Source organism: Scomber scombrus, chromosome 6, assembly GCF_963691925.1.
Source record: "Scomber scombrus chromosome 6, fScoSco1.1, whole genome shotgun sequence".
NCBI classification, from domain to species: Eukaryota; Metazoa; Chordata; class Actinopteri; order Scombriformes; family Scombridae; genus Scomber; species Scomber scombrus.
The window spans coordinates 16361581-16381295 of NC_084975.1; the positions used below are offsets into that span (position 1 = coordinate 16361581).

Consider the following 19715-nt stretch of genomic DNA (forward strand, 5'->3'; position numbering starts at 1 on the left):
TATCAATCTCACCATGATGTGGTAGATAACCACTCACGTTTGCATTTTCACTCAAATTCAGGTTCACATTGTTGCTAGTGCTAATAATGGCCTGTCTAGACAACTGCATTACACAGAACTCTACACAGAACCTGATTTACTGAGCTTGTATAACTGCCTCTGGATAAACAATTCAAAGGAGCTTACAAAGAGACTTAGTTTGATTGACCATTCATGGCTAAGTTTATTCAAATATAATTGTATGTTTATCAGTGCACTCGATTTGTCAAGTGTGAACTAGTGAAGATGAAGATCAAAAGATTTCCCAATTCTTTTGTTTACTAGATCTGTAAGCTGTTCCAAAGCTGACTCCATCAAATGTCTGGAAGAAATAAACTGACAGATCCTTCTCTGAATTAAAAAAATTAAGTTTATACTTGTGAACTGTCAAAACTGTAAATTACAGTGTAATTTTGTGGTATGTATTGAGTAACAATAAAAACACAGTTTTGACATAATCTGAATCATTTTTGTAACATTTTTGTTCCCATCAGTCTTTCATTTAGGGTTAGGGTTATATAGATGGGGGACAAATGAAAGGAAAAATTGGTACAGGACTGAAGGCAAGACCCCTAGTGGTGGCTCTGGCATGCTGTTGGGGCCATTTTGCTGGCATGGTTTGAGTCCACTTGCCCCCTCAAAGAGAAGGGTCACTACAAGTCAATAAAAAATGGTGTTCTGAGTGATCACCTTTATCCTTTGATGAAACATTGTTATTCTGATGGGAGTGGTTTCTTCCAGGATGACAATGCCCCTGACAATCCATAGGACACGAGTGGTCATTGAATAGGTTTGATGAGTATGAAAAGTATGTGAATCATATGCTATGGCCTTCACGGTCACCACATCTCAACCCATTTGAACACCTCTGACAGATTTTAGGCAAACATGTCAAACAGCACTCTCCACCACCATCATCAAAACATCAAATAAGGAAATATATTTTAGAAGAATGATGTTCCTACCTCCAATTGAGGTCAGAGACTTGTAGAATCAATGCCAAGACACAGTGAAGCTTATCTGGCAGCACGTGGTGGCCCAGCACCTTACTAAGACACTATGTTTTGTTTTTTTTTCTTAATTTGTCCCCTGTCTGTAGCTAGAGTATGCAGACTACACTTTGAGTAAGCGACAACACTGGAGCTGGTCTTTTCCATACAGGAAATTAGTCATACCCCCAGTCTAAACCTCTTGGTGTCACCATGGTGTCACTCATAGCAGAGAGGCACTCGAGGTTCCTGCCAACTGTACAAGACACCATCAGCATTGCTGCTGCCAAGCTGCCATAGCCACTGTCCTCTGTGTTACCCCAGACAAGGGGTGTGTCCTGCATGCAAACACAACGTTAACATGCTACCACATTCTGATGGAGAGCAGCACACACAGAAACACACAAACCTGATCTCGCATCAAAGCAGTATTCACCGATGATCAAGTAAACGCCTGCCAGCAGGCTAAATTAGGTTTTCCCGAAAATCACTTCATAAACCCACACTTACACTCACATATACACACACCCACCACCACTATTGACTCTTTGACGGCAGACAAGGACACTGCCAGAAAGCCACAAGCTTTTGATAAGTGACAGCTGGAGGGAAAATAATAGATCATTACCTCATTCAGAAAGCACTGTGATATACCATACTCTTCGACATATGAATGTTATTTCTCGCCTGGCTAATGGGCTGGATGCCGTCAGGGGTCGATCTTAAGTTGAGTAAATGTCAGACATGTTGTGACTGAGTGGGTCGTATTTGGCTGCACACTGGGGCTCCAAAGGTGATGTAGCTCTTTCTGCGTCTCCCAACTGTGTGGTGTGTCTGCTTTCAGGAAAGTAGCACAGTTTTTGGTTAATCAGTGCCTGTAGTTTCATATATATCAACAATATGTGGATGTATAGCATATACTAAATGTTTCTGTTGAAACTTCTGCTTTTAGAATGTTCCATCAGTCTTCCAGGTAAACCAGTGTGTTGTCTTTCTACCAGAACGGACCAGCTGAAACGCCTCAGTTATCTGTGCAGGCATGTACATGTCTGCAGCAGAACCCTACTGGGCCTAGTGAAGTGTCAAACCCAGTGCATTCTCATTAGTGTACAATAAATGACTATTTCTACTCCATTTCTTTTTTCCAAGACTCCCCATAAAAGCGAATACATTGATGCCTCTTTCCCAAAGCTGCAGTAAAAGATGATGAGTGTCTGAGGAGATGAGCCTAATGCACTGTGTGTGTCTGCATGCAAAAAGTGTCTTTTACATTATTCGCTCAGCTGTCTGCCAGATGAGTCCTAAGGCACACCTTTTTCGTGACTGTTCTCTTGTAGAGTCCACGTATATGGGGCCAAGATGGGTTTCACATGATAGAACAGACAAGGTAGGCATTCAAAGGTTTCTATGAAAGTCTCCCCAGTTACTCTGTCTCATATCATTAATTCAGACATATATTATGGTGTTACTCTGTGCTTTTGAATGGTATTGTGGTATATAATATTCATTTTTTTTGTTGTATACCTCTTGAAGAGTGTTTTATCTGCTTCCTCAAAACTAGTTTATATCTATTGAATTGACTTGAGCTCTGAGACATGTGCATTTGAGATCATTTAACTCCTTTCAAAGCTTTTAAAACTAAACCTAAACTTCTTTACTGACCAACAATCTCCAAAAATAAACAGTCTCAAAGTACCAGAGCAGTTTCGGCTCAATAAAAACATCAACAAGAAGGTTATTACCTACTCCCTAATTTCTCTATTGTCACTGTCACTCATGTGTCAGTTTTTCCATTGAGTGTAGTGGTCCTTTGTGTATCAGGGCGGTCCTTTTCATTCATCCATGGCCTTGGCAGGGTGTCAAAGGGGGAATTGCTATTTTCCATTAGGCTGAGTGTGATGTTGGAGCTGAACCTTCTTCTCCGCCACCAGAGGGCAGTCTTGCTCTGTGTCACACAGGTCTGAATGTAATGTCAAAGACAAATCCTATCAAGCTCCTTTTGCATATGGAAGCAGATGGGGAAAAGCCACAAAATATGACTGCATGCAGGAATTTTGTTTCATAGGGATACAATAAACTTTGCATCCATCCCTGTCTTTCTTTCTGCAGTCTTTGCATTTGGTTTGGGTTAAAATCGAATACAATGTTATAGTAATGCCTAAATATTTTTATAGTATGGCATGGTATGGTTTAGTACATACACTGTTCATCGTTTCATATCAAATTGTATACAGTAAATGTCCATGGTCAAGAGCAGCCTCACAAAGTCAGGTCATGACCAAGCATGACAACTAACTTGGGGTAGTTATGTAATAGACGCAGCAGACTTCGCACATAGACAGATAGACAAATACAGCTTCCGCACAAAGTGATGTGTCTTAAGAACAGCAGTAACTAATTTCAAGAAAACACTGATAAAGATACTAGTTTCTTCAGGCTCAAAAATCTATCATATTAATACTGACACACACTCTCATGCATCTGTTTGTCCACAGCCTCTCTCTCCATTTCCCCCAGATGAAAACTGTGTGAATTCTGACACACCTCTCAGTAATCTTCTACTTGAAGCACCTGAGGCAGCTCAGACTGAAACTCACAAGCTCCCCGAGCAGCAGTTGAACTAACCTTGGAGTTGAAGGTCAAAGCCCATATGGGACATATGCTGACTGACCTTTGACCTTGGACTAAAGGTGACCAAATATGTCAACAGATGCACTACTGTGATACAACAAATCTGTTGTGTTTTGAACAGCCACACAACTGCTTCATCTATATCAAGCACCAATAAAAGTCACTATGTCCTATATAACAGATGGCAAATATGAAATATTTTGCCATTAATGGTTCAAAATGTGCTTTTCTATAACAGCCACCAGGGGGCAGTAGTATGATACAGTTTACATGCAGGATTTATTGAAAGAAGGTTGTTTTTATAATTGTTTGTTTCTTTTTTTTCTCTAAATTTTATTGCTACTGGTTCTGTTTGTGTTACGCACTGTATCTTTAAACACCAGCTACTGTTGGTATGCAAATACAACAGCTGGGTTTCAGTTGAAAACTGTAGGAGCCCTCATGTATTATTCACATCACATCTCACATCAATGTATTAATAACAACTTACAGTAATTCTTCTACAGCTTGAGGCACACTATAGTACATCGCTGTACTATTCAGTACACATTATAAAATAAGAGGCACTTGAGCTGACTGATATTCTTCCTTAACCACACTGATTTTTAATATATAGCCATTCATATTAATTACTTCAGCTAATCAAATCATCATTTTTCTATGTGAGTATACAACACTTTCAACATAACAGAAAGCACTTCACTATATGAATCGCAATATTAAGGGTAAGTTATACAAGTTTCTAAAAGTATTTTTCATTTATATGGAAATGTGCACAGCAAGGTGCTCCAAAATCTAATCTGATCATCTACGCCACAGGAAACTTTTCTTCTCACTCACCACATACAGTGATAGAAGGACATTAAAAATAGATTTAATGAAACCAGCACGTTATGAAGAGACATTTATTAGATCAGTAGAATAACATCACCATCATCACAATCATGCCAAAAAGCAGCAGCAGCAGCACTTAATTTCCTCACTTTCACCGTATGTCCAAGACTGATGCCATGAGGAACCCTATATTATCTCTTCATAATGATGATCTTATCATATGCCCATCTCTACTGAAAATTCCACAACGCTGGTGTAAAACTTGTCCTAGTTAGCCTAAAATCACTTTCTCAAGACTGGTTCCAGCTGTTTCTCATATTCCTCCATCATGGATTCCAAAAGCTGATGAAGCTTGCAAACACTCAATAGACATCTGACATACTGATGTGTTGCAACGCACCACTGACATTGTTAATTGTTACCTGGACTGTAGATGTTTAAATCCACAGTGAGATCCTTTTTGGATCTTGTTTATATATTTTGTTTTAATACATACCTCAGGAATTATCAATTATGCAGTTTAAAGTCCTACCAGAAATAATATTTACATCTTTGAAATAGTTAATATTGTGTACTGCATAAGAAAACAACAGAATAACAGTGACAACATCAGACTAGTATATCATTGCTATAGCAAAACAGGAACACTACAATAGTATTCACATGCACTAGTACACAGTGTCATACTTGTCAAACATAGAGCATAGTATTTATATTTACATGATGTTCACAGCTACATTCCAGGTTTGTGTTTATGTGTTGAATAATAACTGTTATGCCCAAAAACTAGAGGATTTTTATGTAACATGCAGTGAAATGTAGTTGTTATACTGCGCTGCCTGTGAAGAATATGGCTATGAGGCAATAAACATTGAAGAAAAATACAGTATGGATACTGGGTTATTGCTAAGTGCATGTGATATACAATGCATATCATTTTGGCCTATATTGACAAATAACTCATGGATATTTCCAGTCTTATTACAGTATTTCTGATAATACAGTTATTTTAGGAGATTGGTCCTGTAACTCAAATAACCAAATCAAATGACAAATTATAGATAGATCATTCTAGAGAAAGAAAAAAAAGACAGCACATCGGAAAATGTTTTCACAATGAACATAACTGTATATCAATAAATACGAATGTAGTGGAAACAAAGGGTATACAAAGCACAATTAATTCAACATGGAAGAACTCAATATAACATTTCGTGCACTGAGATGATGCAGCTGGCAGACATCCCTACGAAGTGACAATCAATTTTATGACTGTTGATACTGGAAGGAGTTTGATGATGCCAACCCCCACACCCAAAAAACTAACAAAACAGAAAACTAGATGAACAAACCAGAATAATAAAACCTGTGTTTGTGTTTGGGAAGCTTATCTAGGGCGTAGACACACAGACTAGTTCAAAATCTCCATGTTTACAACTGATTTCAAAAGACTTTTTCATAAATAAATTTCTATCATGGAAAACAACATAAAGCAACAAGACAAAAGCAAGCCATTCCCTTTAGTATGAGATGTCACAGAATACAGTATTTACACATCTTAGCTACATAGTTATATTTGTTGAGAAGTGGTGAGGGTTGCTCCCAGTTTTGTGCAGTGCTCGGGCATTTTTCTGTCTCATGTTGAATGATTAAAGTATCTGTAATAGCAAATAACCCATCTTGTGCTTTCCATCAGCTTCACCTATTTTGTGCTTGTATTTCCGCTGTCCAGGCTGGGTTTTTTTTAACACAATCCCACCTCCTTTTCTTTCATATTTGTGTAGTAGAAAAGAGATTTTCAGGTATTTTCAGACACCTAATTAGCATGCCATGAGACAATGCCAATGACACAGCCATCTCAACATGGAGTGAGTCATGTCTATAGGTTGGGTTTATATATTCAGTTCTTGTGCTGGTTGATGCTGTCCTCCTGCAGTGTTCAGGCCACAGAGGCCAGCTGAGATAATATGCTCCTATGGTCTGCTGTAATACAACATCCTGTTTCCTGCAGTCCTCTTTACTGGTGTACCTTTAAACACGGCTGTTTACGCACCAGCCGGCAGACCAGGGACCTATTTCCGTTTTAATTTTCTATCCAGTCACTGTGGAAAACGTCTGTAACTCAGTATGAAGGAAAAAAACTGGGTAAGTTAATCAGGGTTACAGAATGAGAACTGGGTGCGGTTTTCAGGTTTGGGCAATAAAGTCAAAGTCTGTATATCAGACACTGCGGGGGGCCCTCTCCAGTTCATGGGTCCTGCGGTTGCGCCCCTTCTGCCTCTCTTGCAGGTGTTTCCACTTTGCTGCCAGTCCTTGAGCATGCATGTGGCTGTGAGGGCTCACTACAACCTTCTGCTGATGCTGCTGCTGCTGCTGTTGCTGCTGCTGGTGTATTTGTACTTGCTGCACCAGGTGAGCTTTCTGCCTCCTGTGCTTTCTCTCCCTCTTCCAAACTTGCTCACAGAACTCATCCACGCTGTTCAGAGTCGGGTGGTTGACCAAAGACAGGAAGTCTCTGTACCACAGCTTTTGATTGGGAGTTTCTCGAGGTGAAGAAAGGTCCTGGACAGGGGCACTGGCAGCTGCCTCTTCATCACGATGTAGCATATCCTCCAGGCGGTCAGTGTCAATGACTTCTAAGGTCACCTTCAGAAGTGTCTGCATGAAGCCGTGCTCCACCGCCAGGCACAGGTAGATCCCAGAATCCCTCTTGTTAAGTGTGCGAATCAGCAGACCCTGGTCTGTGCGGATGAAACGTTCCTCTGATTTGATCTACAACATGAGAAAAGTTTAAGTGACAGAAAAAGAGTAAAGGCCAGAAAGATAAAGAAAGGAAAGAAATTAGTTTCAACATTTCAGTATAAGCAATTATAATATCATGTGGCCATGAAATCTAACCAGCTGATGACTCATTTCACAAAATGTATTTATTCATTAAGAAGTACCATCATCATTATTTAGCAGTTCTGCAAACAGATTGTATTTCAGTCTTTTTCAACAAAATAGATTAAGTGTGTGCTGCTGAGGTAGTGCCAACCTCTTGTTTGCGGTCTTCGGTGGAGCGTTGATACTGCCAATATGTCAGAGCTCTCTGTGACTTAGGGCTGCACTCAAGGAAAGTGCTGCTGTTCTCCACACCATACACAGTTTTATCCAAAAGAGTTTTCTGCCCGCTTAGTTCATCTAGAGAAACAATCAGAATATATCAGTCATACAAGTTTTTCTTTTAGTTTACTGTAAGTAAATGATTGCTGTAGTTTGTTGCAAGTTTGATCACTGGTTTTGCATTTTACATTATTTTGTGCCATTATTCTGTCTCTGTCTCTTCTCTTATCACACTATCAATCATTTTTAGAATAGGCAGCCCCCACCACAGAGGCAGTAATTTGTGGAAATGGGCAATAACTCCAACCTCGGTTTTATGCTGTCAAGTATGTGCCATACTTATACGTTGAGTTTTTGTACTATAATGTCAATCTTAAATCCCGTTGTAAATTAACTAATTCAGATTCTGGGAAATGCAAAATGTGCAATCAAAAGTGGTAAAATATGTCTGTGTGCTTGAACTCCTTGTTTTTGTTGTTTTTTTCCAATTAATTGAAATAAAAGTAGAGAGTAAGACTGTTTACTTGACCACAGTATGAGATATGTTTTTGAACTAAGACCAATAACAGAGCAGTAGAGTGGAGAGCTTGGCGACAGACAGGGGGTTTGGACGAATCTTGAGCATGTAAATTGTCAATTTCACATGGACTGACTCTTAGCTTCACACCACCAGAAACACATAAAAATACACAGACGCAACATGATGTAGAATCTTTTGATCACTTCAGTGAAGGGAAACTGGTTTGACCATTTCTATATTTAAAATATAATTAAATCCTTAAAACAAAATCACACTTCACGTTATTATTATCCATAGTAATAATGTCTGAACTATAACCAGTAGAAACATGTTTTATTAAACACTGTTTTGATTATTGTCATAATTTCTCAACTACTTTAGTCACACAAACATATTTTTTTCTATAAATGTACCATGGTGTTGCAGATCTGAACACTGTGTGAGTGGGTCTCCATTCCTGATATCTTGTCTCCTTGTTCTCCTGCAGAAACAAAAATATAAACACCTCCATGAGTCAGCATAGACATTTACTTCTTTGTACCTGTGTGTTAATATGTATGCACAGGGAGTTTGTATGTGTAGGTGTGTATTTGAAAGTGCTTTGGATGTGTAGCAATCATTGAAAGCCAAAGCAAAGCCAAAGTATTGTAGAAAAGCTTTAATTACTGGGTGTGTATGACAGAGGAATCCAAACCTAATCAATCGCTCCAGTCTGTCATCTCTCTGGGTTGCAAATGCACAGGAAATGTTGTCAAACATAACCCTGAGGATATTTTCCCGTAAATAATAATTGAAGAAACTATGGAGACACCAAAACAAACTGGTAACTTCACCCCCCCCTGCCTCTCATTGTTTTAACAAAGTGTTGGTGTGTTGGTAATTGGAGGTAAGAGTTTGCTCTGGTTGCCTTATTTCTGAATGTTGGACTCTAGAGTCCAACTAACAGCGAGAACCTGATACTGTGCAGCTAGCTTTCAAATCAATAAGCCCCATGGAGCTATGAGTGGGAGGCTGTACAGTAAGCACACACAAGTACACACACACACACATACATATACAGATCAGTCCACTACTACAACTGCTACAAGTGAACCTCTAACACCTACTTCACCCCTGGTTCACCCAGACAGCCTCCAGACATCACTGACATTGGTTCTCATTTACAGTAAACACATGAGGCAGGTTATATTTCTGGCTTTCTGGTAGAAATACGACCCTGTAGCTTTGGGGGGTTTTGGCAAATATACAAAGCCTGCATTATCCGGTAAGCGTGCCCTACCTTGAGCCCTGAATGCATATGTCCTCAGTCTACATGAAAACCCTTCTATCTGATCTTTGTTTCCCTTCATACTGTATGTTAACCAAAAGTAATTCTTAAACAAATAGGATTCAAACATGTGTTCTACTCTTGTCATGTTTAAAAATAAAGCAAGTTGCTCTTAAGCAAAACACAAATACACCTTTCTGTTGAGTTGGGGCAGCTGGAATTCCCATTCATATCATATGATATGAACTGTGGCTTTTGCAGTGGGTTTCTCTTTGAGAAAGTGTTGATTTATCCAAAGCATACTTTATATTCAGTGTGTATACCTTTCCAGATCTGCTGTCATGCTGTAGTTTGTAAGTATCATATTGCATCGTAAGCAAATTTCACAAATTCCTGCTGCTCACTGTTTTGAAGCACTTTGTCAGTGTATACAAGGTGTTAAGCAGCTTGTTAAACATTATGGCAGCATAGCAGCATGACCAGTATGAATGTAGAGTATGTATTCTGTACCTCTTTGCCATTGGGAAGTATCTGGAGCACTCAGTGCCATCCCATGCACAGTAAGGGTCTCTGGCCAGGCAGCATTCAGCGCAGGCTTTCCCATAAACCTCACACCGATGCAAAGGCATCTGGGACACACCAATGTCTGAGCCCAGGTACAGTTGTTGCTGTGGAAATAGAGGAGAAAAAATCCCTCAAATTTCAAAATCAGATATTGTATGTCTTTAGAGACAAAATTTAGGTCTTAAGCCTGCATAAATGGTGTCATTTGGGTAATACACCTTTTCTGGCTTAGCCTATGGTAGTTAAGGAAGTGAGAATACAAGTAAGGAATGTGGACAGACCACTTTACTACAGGTGCTCAGCACTCTCCTACCTGTCAGTTAGCTGTGGTCTTATATCTCTCCCTGCAATTTAAGTTGATGACCTAATTCTTTGGTTTTAAAGCCAGCAATTGAGATCTTTGTGTGATAACATGTTAGTTCATCTGAACGTGTTTGAAAAGTGCAGACAAACATATCTTTGTTCTGTCTTTCAGCCCAGCAGCAAGGTGTGTCTGAAAAGCTTTCACTCTCTAAACCACTGAGATTTCTTTAGACACACACAAACAGTAGTCACATATGACATTTGTCATATACTGTCATTCACTTATATCTGCATTTTCCTGTTTTATTCAGAATTAACCTGATATTAATTTGGTGTCTCTGCTAAGGCTACAGTGCTTTCACCTACTGCATGTGTTGCAATGTTAAATCATGCATGTTAAAATTGTGTATTGACAATAAGAATCAAAACCTGTTTTGTCGAAAGTTCCATTGATCTAATGGCTGTTGGCTCCTGTAAGAAATAATACTGAAATGTTAAAAAAAACACTATTTGACAATGCCATTATCCTATATGATGTGAAGAAGTAATACAAGTGGTGAGAGAATAACCTACTCTAAAGACAGTCATTTCCTCCAGTAGGACTTCCTCCAGGTCATGCCAGGAGCCTCTGGGGATGGTCACGACTTTCAGAATTGTCCCCATGTCTAGCACACAATGAAAGCACACATTTCCTGAGTTAATATGTGGTCTATAGTACATGCTCACTCACTCATTATCTCTTTAAAGTTTTAATTTTTCCGTTTGCAAATGTAAATATACCTGTGCCTATGAACATGACGTCATACTGTCCATCTTCTGCCTCTACCTTATCTACCACTATCTGGGTGAACTGATAGTCTACATCTGTTTTGACTATGATTGGATGATGGTTAATCGGGTAGATAGGATTGAACATGGCTGGATGGCTTCTGGCAAAGGTTACGACTTCATCAGGAAGGTCCTTGGTTGTATCAAATCCTCCAAATGTCTTGCTAGGGCACTGTGGAGAAAATTGTAATTACCTTAACATTTATAAAGCAACAAATAGGAAAAATTACTTAAAGATCCTACTCAAAAGTCAAGGTTATCACACTCACTGTGCCAGGTCGTGGGTAAGGAACACGTCCCTGGAAAGGCACCCACTGATAGTTGGGTCCATCTCTATGAGCGTAAGGACCCAGAAACACTCTTCTTATGTCTGTCATGCTGTACATACACACAGCTGAACCTTTGAAGATGTTGCTAATGGGAAAAAACAGAAAAAGAATCAGATAAGGGGGGCAGATTGTTGTTGAAAATGTGTCATGCCATCAGTGTTTGTGGCCAAAACTGTCACAATCTAAGCCACAGTACCTGGAGGTGGTAAATACTGCATATATGATTGGGCTCTTGGGATCCTTTGTGCTCATAAGAAAAACATCCTCTGAAAGCCAAAGAGAAGGTGGACATATATTACAGATATATTCTACACTAAAAAGATGGCAATTCATCTTATGCAAATAATGTATGTGTAACCTTGTTTTAAGATGAGGGAACATTCACTCACGTAGTTCATCAAAGTGTGTGTCTATTCCATTACTGCCAGGCACAGAACAAATAAGTCGGGCCTTCAAGAATGTGGTCCATTTATTTACCAGACTCCTGTGACCACCCAGGTCATTCTGTTGGACAGATGACAGGCAGAAGTTCACTCATTTGTAAAACTCAGACAAGCAGTTAATTTTAAATTTCAGAGGAAAAAAAGGCAATAAATGTATTATGTAATGCGTTACAGTTATTTTACCATTTCCAACCTATACGTGACCATGGGATACCATTAATTGACAGACTATCTGGAAAAATAAACGTTTAATTAAGGTTGATAATATATTTGGAAAGCAGAATGTTTTTTTTAATATTACTTTATTAAACAAACCTATCATTGTATAGTCTATGTCTTGTATAGACAGAAGATGTCTACATAAGTTCCAGTACACACTCTTAATATATGCCTTTGTGCCTCACATTATTGTGTTTGTTTTTTGGAACATTGCGCACAAACACAGAGGCACGAATTGCTGGCACATAAAAACCTATCCCACTTGGTGTTGATTTATGACAGTAAATTACAATGTGTCCAAATATGCACAGGCCCAAATAATACCGCAACTTGCATAATGGATGGCTTGTCTTGTGTTAAGCATAGCAGATTCCTGACATTCTGGGCAATCAGGCTGTTATGAAGAAAGCACGACATGCAGCTAAATGGGATGCTAAGGCTGGACATCACTCACTGATCTGCAGTCAGCTTGGCATATTCCTGTTTAAAAAATACAAATATGATTTGGAATGTGAAAGCTGCTACAGGGCCAGCGATTTAACATAACCATCCCCTGGAGCTAGTGAGTGGAGCAGGCCCAATCAGTGCCAAAGCCTGGCATTAGGATAACAGTGCTGCCATTGACAGTGTCTTTGCCTCTCAGGTTCTGGTGACATTTAACATTTCTCTCAGGTTTCCGTCTTCACAGGGGTTATTGTACTATAACAGCTTCTGAAAGCTGTAAGAATGAAAGCCACTCAGACACCCGTGAAGTGTTTTTCCAGATACAGAAGCTATTTCACATAATGCTGGTGTGAGCATGTGTGTCTCCTTTTGTGTGTGTCTAAATTCCTCTTTGCGAGAGCCAGCCTATGTGAGTGCATGTTTGCTTCGACACGTGGCTGAGTGTATGCGTACTTTACACAGCTGGCCGATGCGTGCATGTGTAGCTTTCCCAGCATGCTCTCCATCCATAGCATTCTCCCTGAAGAACAGGTAGATTTTATCATCTTCAGGGTTGTCACTCTCTGGAATCAGATGAACGCCCACAAACCTGGGATCTGCAACATACATGGAGACACACACATTTGAGATAAACAAAATTATATAATAAGTATTTTTTTAAAGAGTTACAAAGTGCTTCACAATAAAAAAGCATTTACCATGAAGTGTCAAATGAGTACAGTTAAGTGTTGTCCAAATAAAAGTAAAAAGTTATACTAAAACAACAATTTAAAAGCACAATGGTTGCATATGCAGTAGAAAATAAAATAGGAGCAAGAGCAGACCCTTGAGGCAGTAAAAACAGCATCATCAGATGCGTCACTATCAGCCACCGATGAAAATTTTCAATTTTCGATAGTCATGAATATGATTCAAAAAGAGATATGGATAATGATTTTCCTCTTCTTACCATTGAGCCAACGGGAATCATGCTGCTCTGTCCTGATTGGGTGATGCGTGCCAAGTGTGCGGAAGATGGCGAAGTCTCGCCCCATGAAGTCAGCTGATGTTCCAGCATACAGTTCCCCATCTGACAACAAGAAGAGTGAAGTGTGTTAGCATAGTAACACTAGATCGGAGTGATTTCTCCCCAGTGATGCAGGTGTTAAAGTCTGAGGAATTGTTCTGGGGCTTAGCTGTACAGGTAGACATGAAAGCCTGAGAGAAAACACAGACGGTGACTGACGTGATGAGCATCACGAGTGTGAAATTGACATTAAAACAGTAGGCAGGGCTGAGAACAGAGGTGAGGGAAAGATGAACGGATGGGAGAACAGATGAGGAGGGACAGGGCAGACGTGTGAGACAGGGGGAGTACATAATAATGCTGGTGAGAGGAGAGAGAGAAAGGGGAGAGGAGATCAGGGGTGATGGACTGGAAAATGGCCATCTGGTAGGTTAAACGGTGTGATATAACACAATGTGACTGGCAATAATTGAGGGTAGAGAGAAAAGTCATGTGCACACAGTCTTGCTCTATAAACCAAAAACGGTGGATTCAATGCAAAGAAAACCCTAAAAAAGTGTCATCTGCCATACACGCCCAGCACTTAAAGGAGGCAAAGATTGAAATAGAGTTTACAGCTCTGCCAATGAAGGGTTCATGGTGTGTAAATATCAACTACAGAGCAGATCCACTTGTAATGAATGACAGGAATTTATTTTACACCCTATATATCTTCTAAAATGAAAGGGCAAGGCAGAGGGTGTTTCTCAGGCCTCCCATGTTTTTATGTGAGCTTGCTATAACACACAGAAGAGCAGCAAAGTGCATCCTGTCTTAAACTCACCAATTAGCATGGATGCAGTGAGCAGCTTTGGATCATAGGGACTCTTCCCTCGCCCATTTTCTGTGTGAGACTCCAGTCTAAACAAGCTGTCCTGGACGAGAGAGACAGAAAGTTACAGAACTAGTAAAGAGCTGTCAAATACAGGCATTGAAGGTACAGATTACTCAGAAAGGCAGCTTCAGTATGAATTAAAAACATGGCATGACATTAAGGTTTAAGGAAAACCATTGAAAAACAATCGGTCAATGTAAAATAAAAAATAAATAAAAAACACCATGGAGTAATTTATTTTAGGATTAGTTGGTTTGTTTAAGCTTCTAAATCCAAATGTTGCACTCAGTCAAGAGATCATTACAAATGCTTACTAAGTGGTCTAAAAATATTATGATATGAAATTGCATTTTAAATTTTATTCCAGACCATGAAGTTCTCAAATTTATTATGCGGATTCACAGAATAATATAATGGTATAGTAATCACCTGATGACAAATGATACTGTGGTTTGTTTCAAAGAGCCATTTTAACAAGCAGACAAAGAGGATATTGTCATACAGAATAAAGTATGTTTAAACCATGTTTCCTCTGGCATATAATGTAACAGAAAAGGATTGAGATTGAAAACAATATATCTCATCACTCTGTATGACCTTGATACTCATAGGAACTCATTATATGAATTACATTTCTAGATTACGATCTATATACAGTAGATGGCTTTTTTCAGAGATATTTCCCTCCCTTAATTGTCTGTAAATAGCTGTCTAATGAATAGGAAACACACATTTTAAAAGTCTGACTCAGTAACAAAAAGAAAAGAGAAATTTCCTTCTCTCATACTCAAATGAAAACACCAAATACACACACACACACACACACACACACACACACACACACACACACACACACACACACACACACACACACACACACACACATACACACACACACACACACACACACACACACACACACACAAAGTGGTTCCATATTAGAGTGATGAATTGGAAATCCTGCAGACTATGGAAACCCATATTCAATTTTCCACCTCATTTTGCTGAATGAAACCATTTTTATATACTTAGCAAATCATTTAAAATAGAATGCACTCACTCCCAACTAGACATGATCCTTCACAACTTTAAACAAATACTTATACAAAATATATTACAAAAAAAGATAAAGGTGACATGTGCTTATACCTCTGGTTTCCTTCCCACCTCCAGGTAGGAACACACAGGGTGGAAGGCTCCTGTCCCACACACATATAAATGGGTTTGGTTGAATGGCTGCAACACCTTGATGAAATTTGAGCACTCCCTCTGATGGGCCAACAATAAAGAACAGATGAATCAGTGAGACAGGAATTTTTCACCATTGCAACCATTTTTACAGTCTTCTGACAATATTCACTAGTGACATGGTTAAGCACTAAGCACATTTGGGTCACCCAAGTCAACCCATTTTAGTGTTGATCTGCAAAGAGGTCAGATATCTTATAGAGGAAAATCCAATACTATTTAGAGAGATCTGTGATGATAGGAGAGAGCACTGCTGACTGCAATCTACTGTAATTCCCTAGAGTTGACCCACTGTATCACAGCACAATGCTGAGTAATAATTCTGGAAATAATCAATGACCAGATTAAGCATGATCATCCATGACTGTACTTTTTCACCTCCTCAGCTTACACCACAACATAAATACACAATTCAGTCTTTCTCTATGAATTCAGTGACATCTGTAATTTCTGGCCTCAGAGCTGTGTAATCCATGAAGAAGGGAAGCCAAACATAATAATAACCCTATACCAAGACAGAGTTTACTACAGCAGAATTGTGCAGACCTACAGTATATTGGCCAGCTGTCAGTCTGTCAGTAGTGCTGTTCTTGATTCTGCCTTCTATTGGGCTCTTGTGGCTTTATTTTATGATTATGTACTGACAAAGGGATATTAAGTATTTTTCTGGATTATGTGGCTGTGCTTAGTATTATTATGTGTAATCTTGCAGATCTGGGATTTTTCCATTTTAGTTTATTTATTTTCATGTGTGGCACAACAGGCATCTGTATGTGTTGTATATATTTTTCTCTGGTGCCATATGGCACATATATTTCCTCGTGCTCTGACAGCACGTGCTTGAGACTTGACCTCAAATAAAACTGAATGTGTCATCACATATTCAAAAAGAAAAAAAGGGGGAAAAACAGAAAAAAGAGAATAATGCCACAAAGTATGCATGACTACGTTGATCTGGCTTTACTAGGTCATCAGCAAACAGCAGCCTGTGTTTATGTAAGCTTTTGTTGTCATTTCAGTAATATCTTTTCTTGGATTTACAAGATATTGGACATATTTAAAATGTGAGTAATGAACATTATTGATAACAAACTATTGTAAGAATCTGTGGGGTCTCTTTGCACTGTGGTTCTTATGACATATTTGAATATTTAGCATCATGATACAGAAAAGGTGATAATGTATAAACACATTTGCTATAGGAAATGTGGGATATACAGTTTTCCTCTCGCTTGTGGGTGGACTGTCACACCTTTCACACCCATCTATCTCTTTTTCTCCTGTTTGCTTCATTTCCAGAGGTGTTTGCTTTCAATGCATCAGTGGCCATCAGTGAATTCATTCTACATCACACTCCACCTCCCTTTAATTCTCACTCTCCTCTGACTCTATAACGGAAAGACCACCCCTCAGGGCACCTTATTCATCCATGCCACAATGTTTACAGAAAACAGACAAATGACTTCATGGCCATTCAAATCAGCCATACAAAAGGATAGAAGGAAATAGGAGAGCTTGCCCTGATGTGGCCAAAGCTCAGGCTGTGAACTGAGGCATAAACAGAAATGCCATGATTTTACATTCCAGTCCATTGCCTTAGGCCCTATTGAAGATAGAATTCATAACGCAGCTTGCGGACGGGCAGGCGGTGGGGGGGGTTGAGGAGAAACAACCTCTCAGTGTGTTTACATAAAGTTTCACCACACCACACAAGCTGCTTTAAAACTGCACTCTGCCAGATACAGGGAGATGTGATGCTCGGCTTGCCATGCAAGGGTTGAGTGAGGTAAGGAGTCTGAAAAAGTGGCTGGATCTTAAAGCCACAACAACTAATTTTTTGTATCAGCTTCAACTTGAGCTCATCAGATCTAATGAAACATTACTACCCTAAACAAATAACGAGACATTCAGGGTGATTCCAGTGTTTTTATGTATATGTAAAAGATGACAATACTATACTACAATACTACTGATAATACTAATGCTCTTCATGATGCTTTATGAAGTAGTTTGTAATGTAGTTGAGCTTTCTTCATTACTGTAGCTAAACTGAAAGTGTTTGAAGACTTAAGTCCCAATAGACAGCAGTTCCTCTAATTTAAAATGGGTACATGAGTCTTTCCAATTTAAATTCAATTCACAGTGAGTCAGGGGCACCTCTAGTTTTGGTGTGTTTGTTGAGGAAAATACCTCTATGAACACACATACTTTTAAATTCAACAACACAAACAGAAAGGTATGGTAAAAGGATGGCCTATTTCTTGACTCCGAGATTATGATCAGGCCTATGGTTAGCTAGGCAGTGTGTTGCCCCTATGACAGGTTGGATGTGTCAACACACTAGGGAAACAAGCTAAAAGATAAAAAAGCAACCTTTTATTGTCTGCAATGAAAATGCCATATACAGTATATATGGAGTACATAGGCCATGTGATCACAGTGAAACAACTAGTGCAAAATGTGAGCATTACTTTGAGAATTGCAGAGTTGCACATCTCTGTTAGTACAAGGAGAACAAACATATTTAAAACACCTGTGGGGATGGAGGGGCAAAATGCTGACACCCACATGCAAGATGGATGATTTTAGTTCTTACTGAAAGATCTTTTCCTGCCCACTTGCATTCATCTCTTCTGGTAGGAGAAGCTGGCCAAGGGATCTGCAACACAGACACAGTTACTAAGCATGTTATAAAAGAATCACTCCACAGAGTCAGTCAATAGAGCTACAGCTTGTGTGCAGGCATGTGTATATATAAGGGTTGAAGGGGTCAAGATGCGATTTGTTATCCACTTTGTTTCAGTTTGCTCCATTATTCATCCAGGTGAGCAGAGAACAGCTAACATGCCTGGCACAGCGTGTGATCGTGTGTGACAGTACTGGTCTGAAATATTCATAAGACACTTTTCTGTAGAAACAGAAAAGTGAGTCCCAGGATATCTGAGCCCCTGACTGGCACTCAGGATGAAGATGCACACACTCAAGGCAGGTATTAAGTCGGTCAGACGCGCGAACAGACTTGCAGTCATGGATGGATGAATGCTTGAAACTGCCAGACAGACAGACAGAAAAACCAACATTGTTTTTACCTGTGCGTAGTCTTTGCTAATGTTGAGGAGGTTAAAGGAGAAGATGTGGTCCTTGGCTCCCACCACAAGTCTCCCTTTCTCCTCATCTAACAGGAAGGTGTGGTAAGCTGAACTGTTGGCCAGCCCTTCAAACGTCACAAGGTTGTTTGACCCCAACATATCTGCAGAGAAAAGAGGAAAGAAAAGTCATGATCAGCATAATTCGATAATATTTTTTATGAAAATGAAATTAACTGAGAGCAGCATGAAAATGCTTCAGTTGTAGAAAATCCATCAGGTCAACATTTATTTTAAATGTTTTCATTCAATTTTCAGTGACTGTTTTAGAAAACCTTTCAACATCTCCAACCACCTAGAATTCCTGTGACCACAACTTCACCTCTCCATTCACTATTCTGTCCGCTCTGTTTTAATGTGTCACATACACTGACAGTTTGAAGATCACTGCTTTATGCCTTGAGCCTTGTATGCTGAATAAATACAATTTAATGTTAGATTAGGTTGTTTCGCCTATATAGTGGTGCTCTCCCCTTCATAATTGTACACATTTTTTGTGTGTGAAATGATGATCCATTTCCCTTTACAAAATGATCTCAGGGCTAGAAATTGTGCAGCTGGGCCAAGCAAGGCAACTGACAGATAGTGAGGAGGCACTGCCAAGCCAAAGTGGACTGGGCAGGTAATGCCAGCACTAGGAGCCAACGAACAAACTGTCTGCATGGGGAAGTGACCTTGACCAGAGCAGCCAAGCAGAACTCCACTCACAGTGGAAAACTGGGAGGAATATATAATGTCATGTTACTCTGCTAATATTCCGCAGTCCAAACTGTAGGATTACTCCTAACCACAGCAACACGTAACAACGGGCAACAGCTCACATTTTGCTGTGTAATCCAAGGATCTGCCAAGTCTGAAGAAGTGACATTTGCTTTCACAGTGGAAAGCTTAACTTGTCACAATTGGACATTGAAGATCTCATTACC

The 19715-nt window shown here is 39.5% G+C and overlaps 1 protein-coding gene across 1 annotated transcript; it reads right to left on the bottom strand.

Moving 5' to 3' along the window:
• Positions 1-6567: 6567 nt before the first annotated feature.
• Positions 6568-18891, bottom strand: sema3ab (sema domain, immunoglobulin domain (Ig), short basic domain, secreted, (semaphorin) 3Ab). The gene is made up of 17 exons (XM_062420029.1): positions 18733-18891; positions 18240-18302; positions 15545-15664; positions 14345-14435; positions 13465-13584; positions 12969-13111; positions 11799-11913; positions 11606-11675; positions 11350-11494; positions 11033-11252; positions 10826-10917; positions 10682-10723; positions 9896-10053; positions 8532-8599; positions 7531-7676; positions 6901-7265; positions 6568-6822 (listed from the first exon to the last, which is right to left on the bottom strand). Exons 1-17 carry the CDS (start codon positions 18889-18891, stop codon positions 6714-6716), a joined length of 2226 nt encoding a protein of 741 aa, XP_062276013.1. The 3' UTR covers positions 6568-6713.
• Positions 18892-19715: the final 824 nt, after the last annotated feature.

Bases quoted from the DNA above. Each gene is read 5' to 3' on its own strand.
- sema3ab (XM_062420029.1), bottom strand. From the start codon at position 18,891: ATGTTGGGGTCAAACAACCTTGTGACGTTTGAAGGGCTGGCCAACAGT. The intron at 10,918-11,032 runs GTATATTTACAT...ATTGTGTGCTAG, and splicing joins CGTCATGTTCATAGGCACAG to ACATGGGGACAATTCTGAAA. The intron at 7,266-7,530 runs GTTGGCACTACC...CTCATGTTGTAG, and splicing joins CCGAAGACCGCAAACAAGAG to ATCAAATCAGAGGAACGTTT.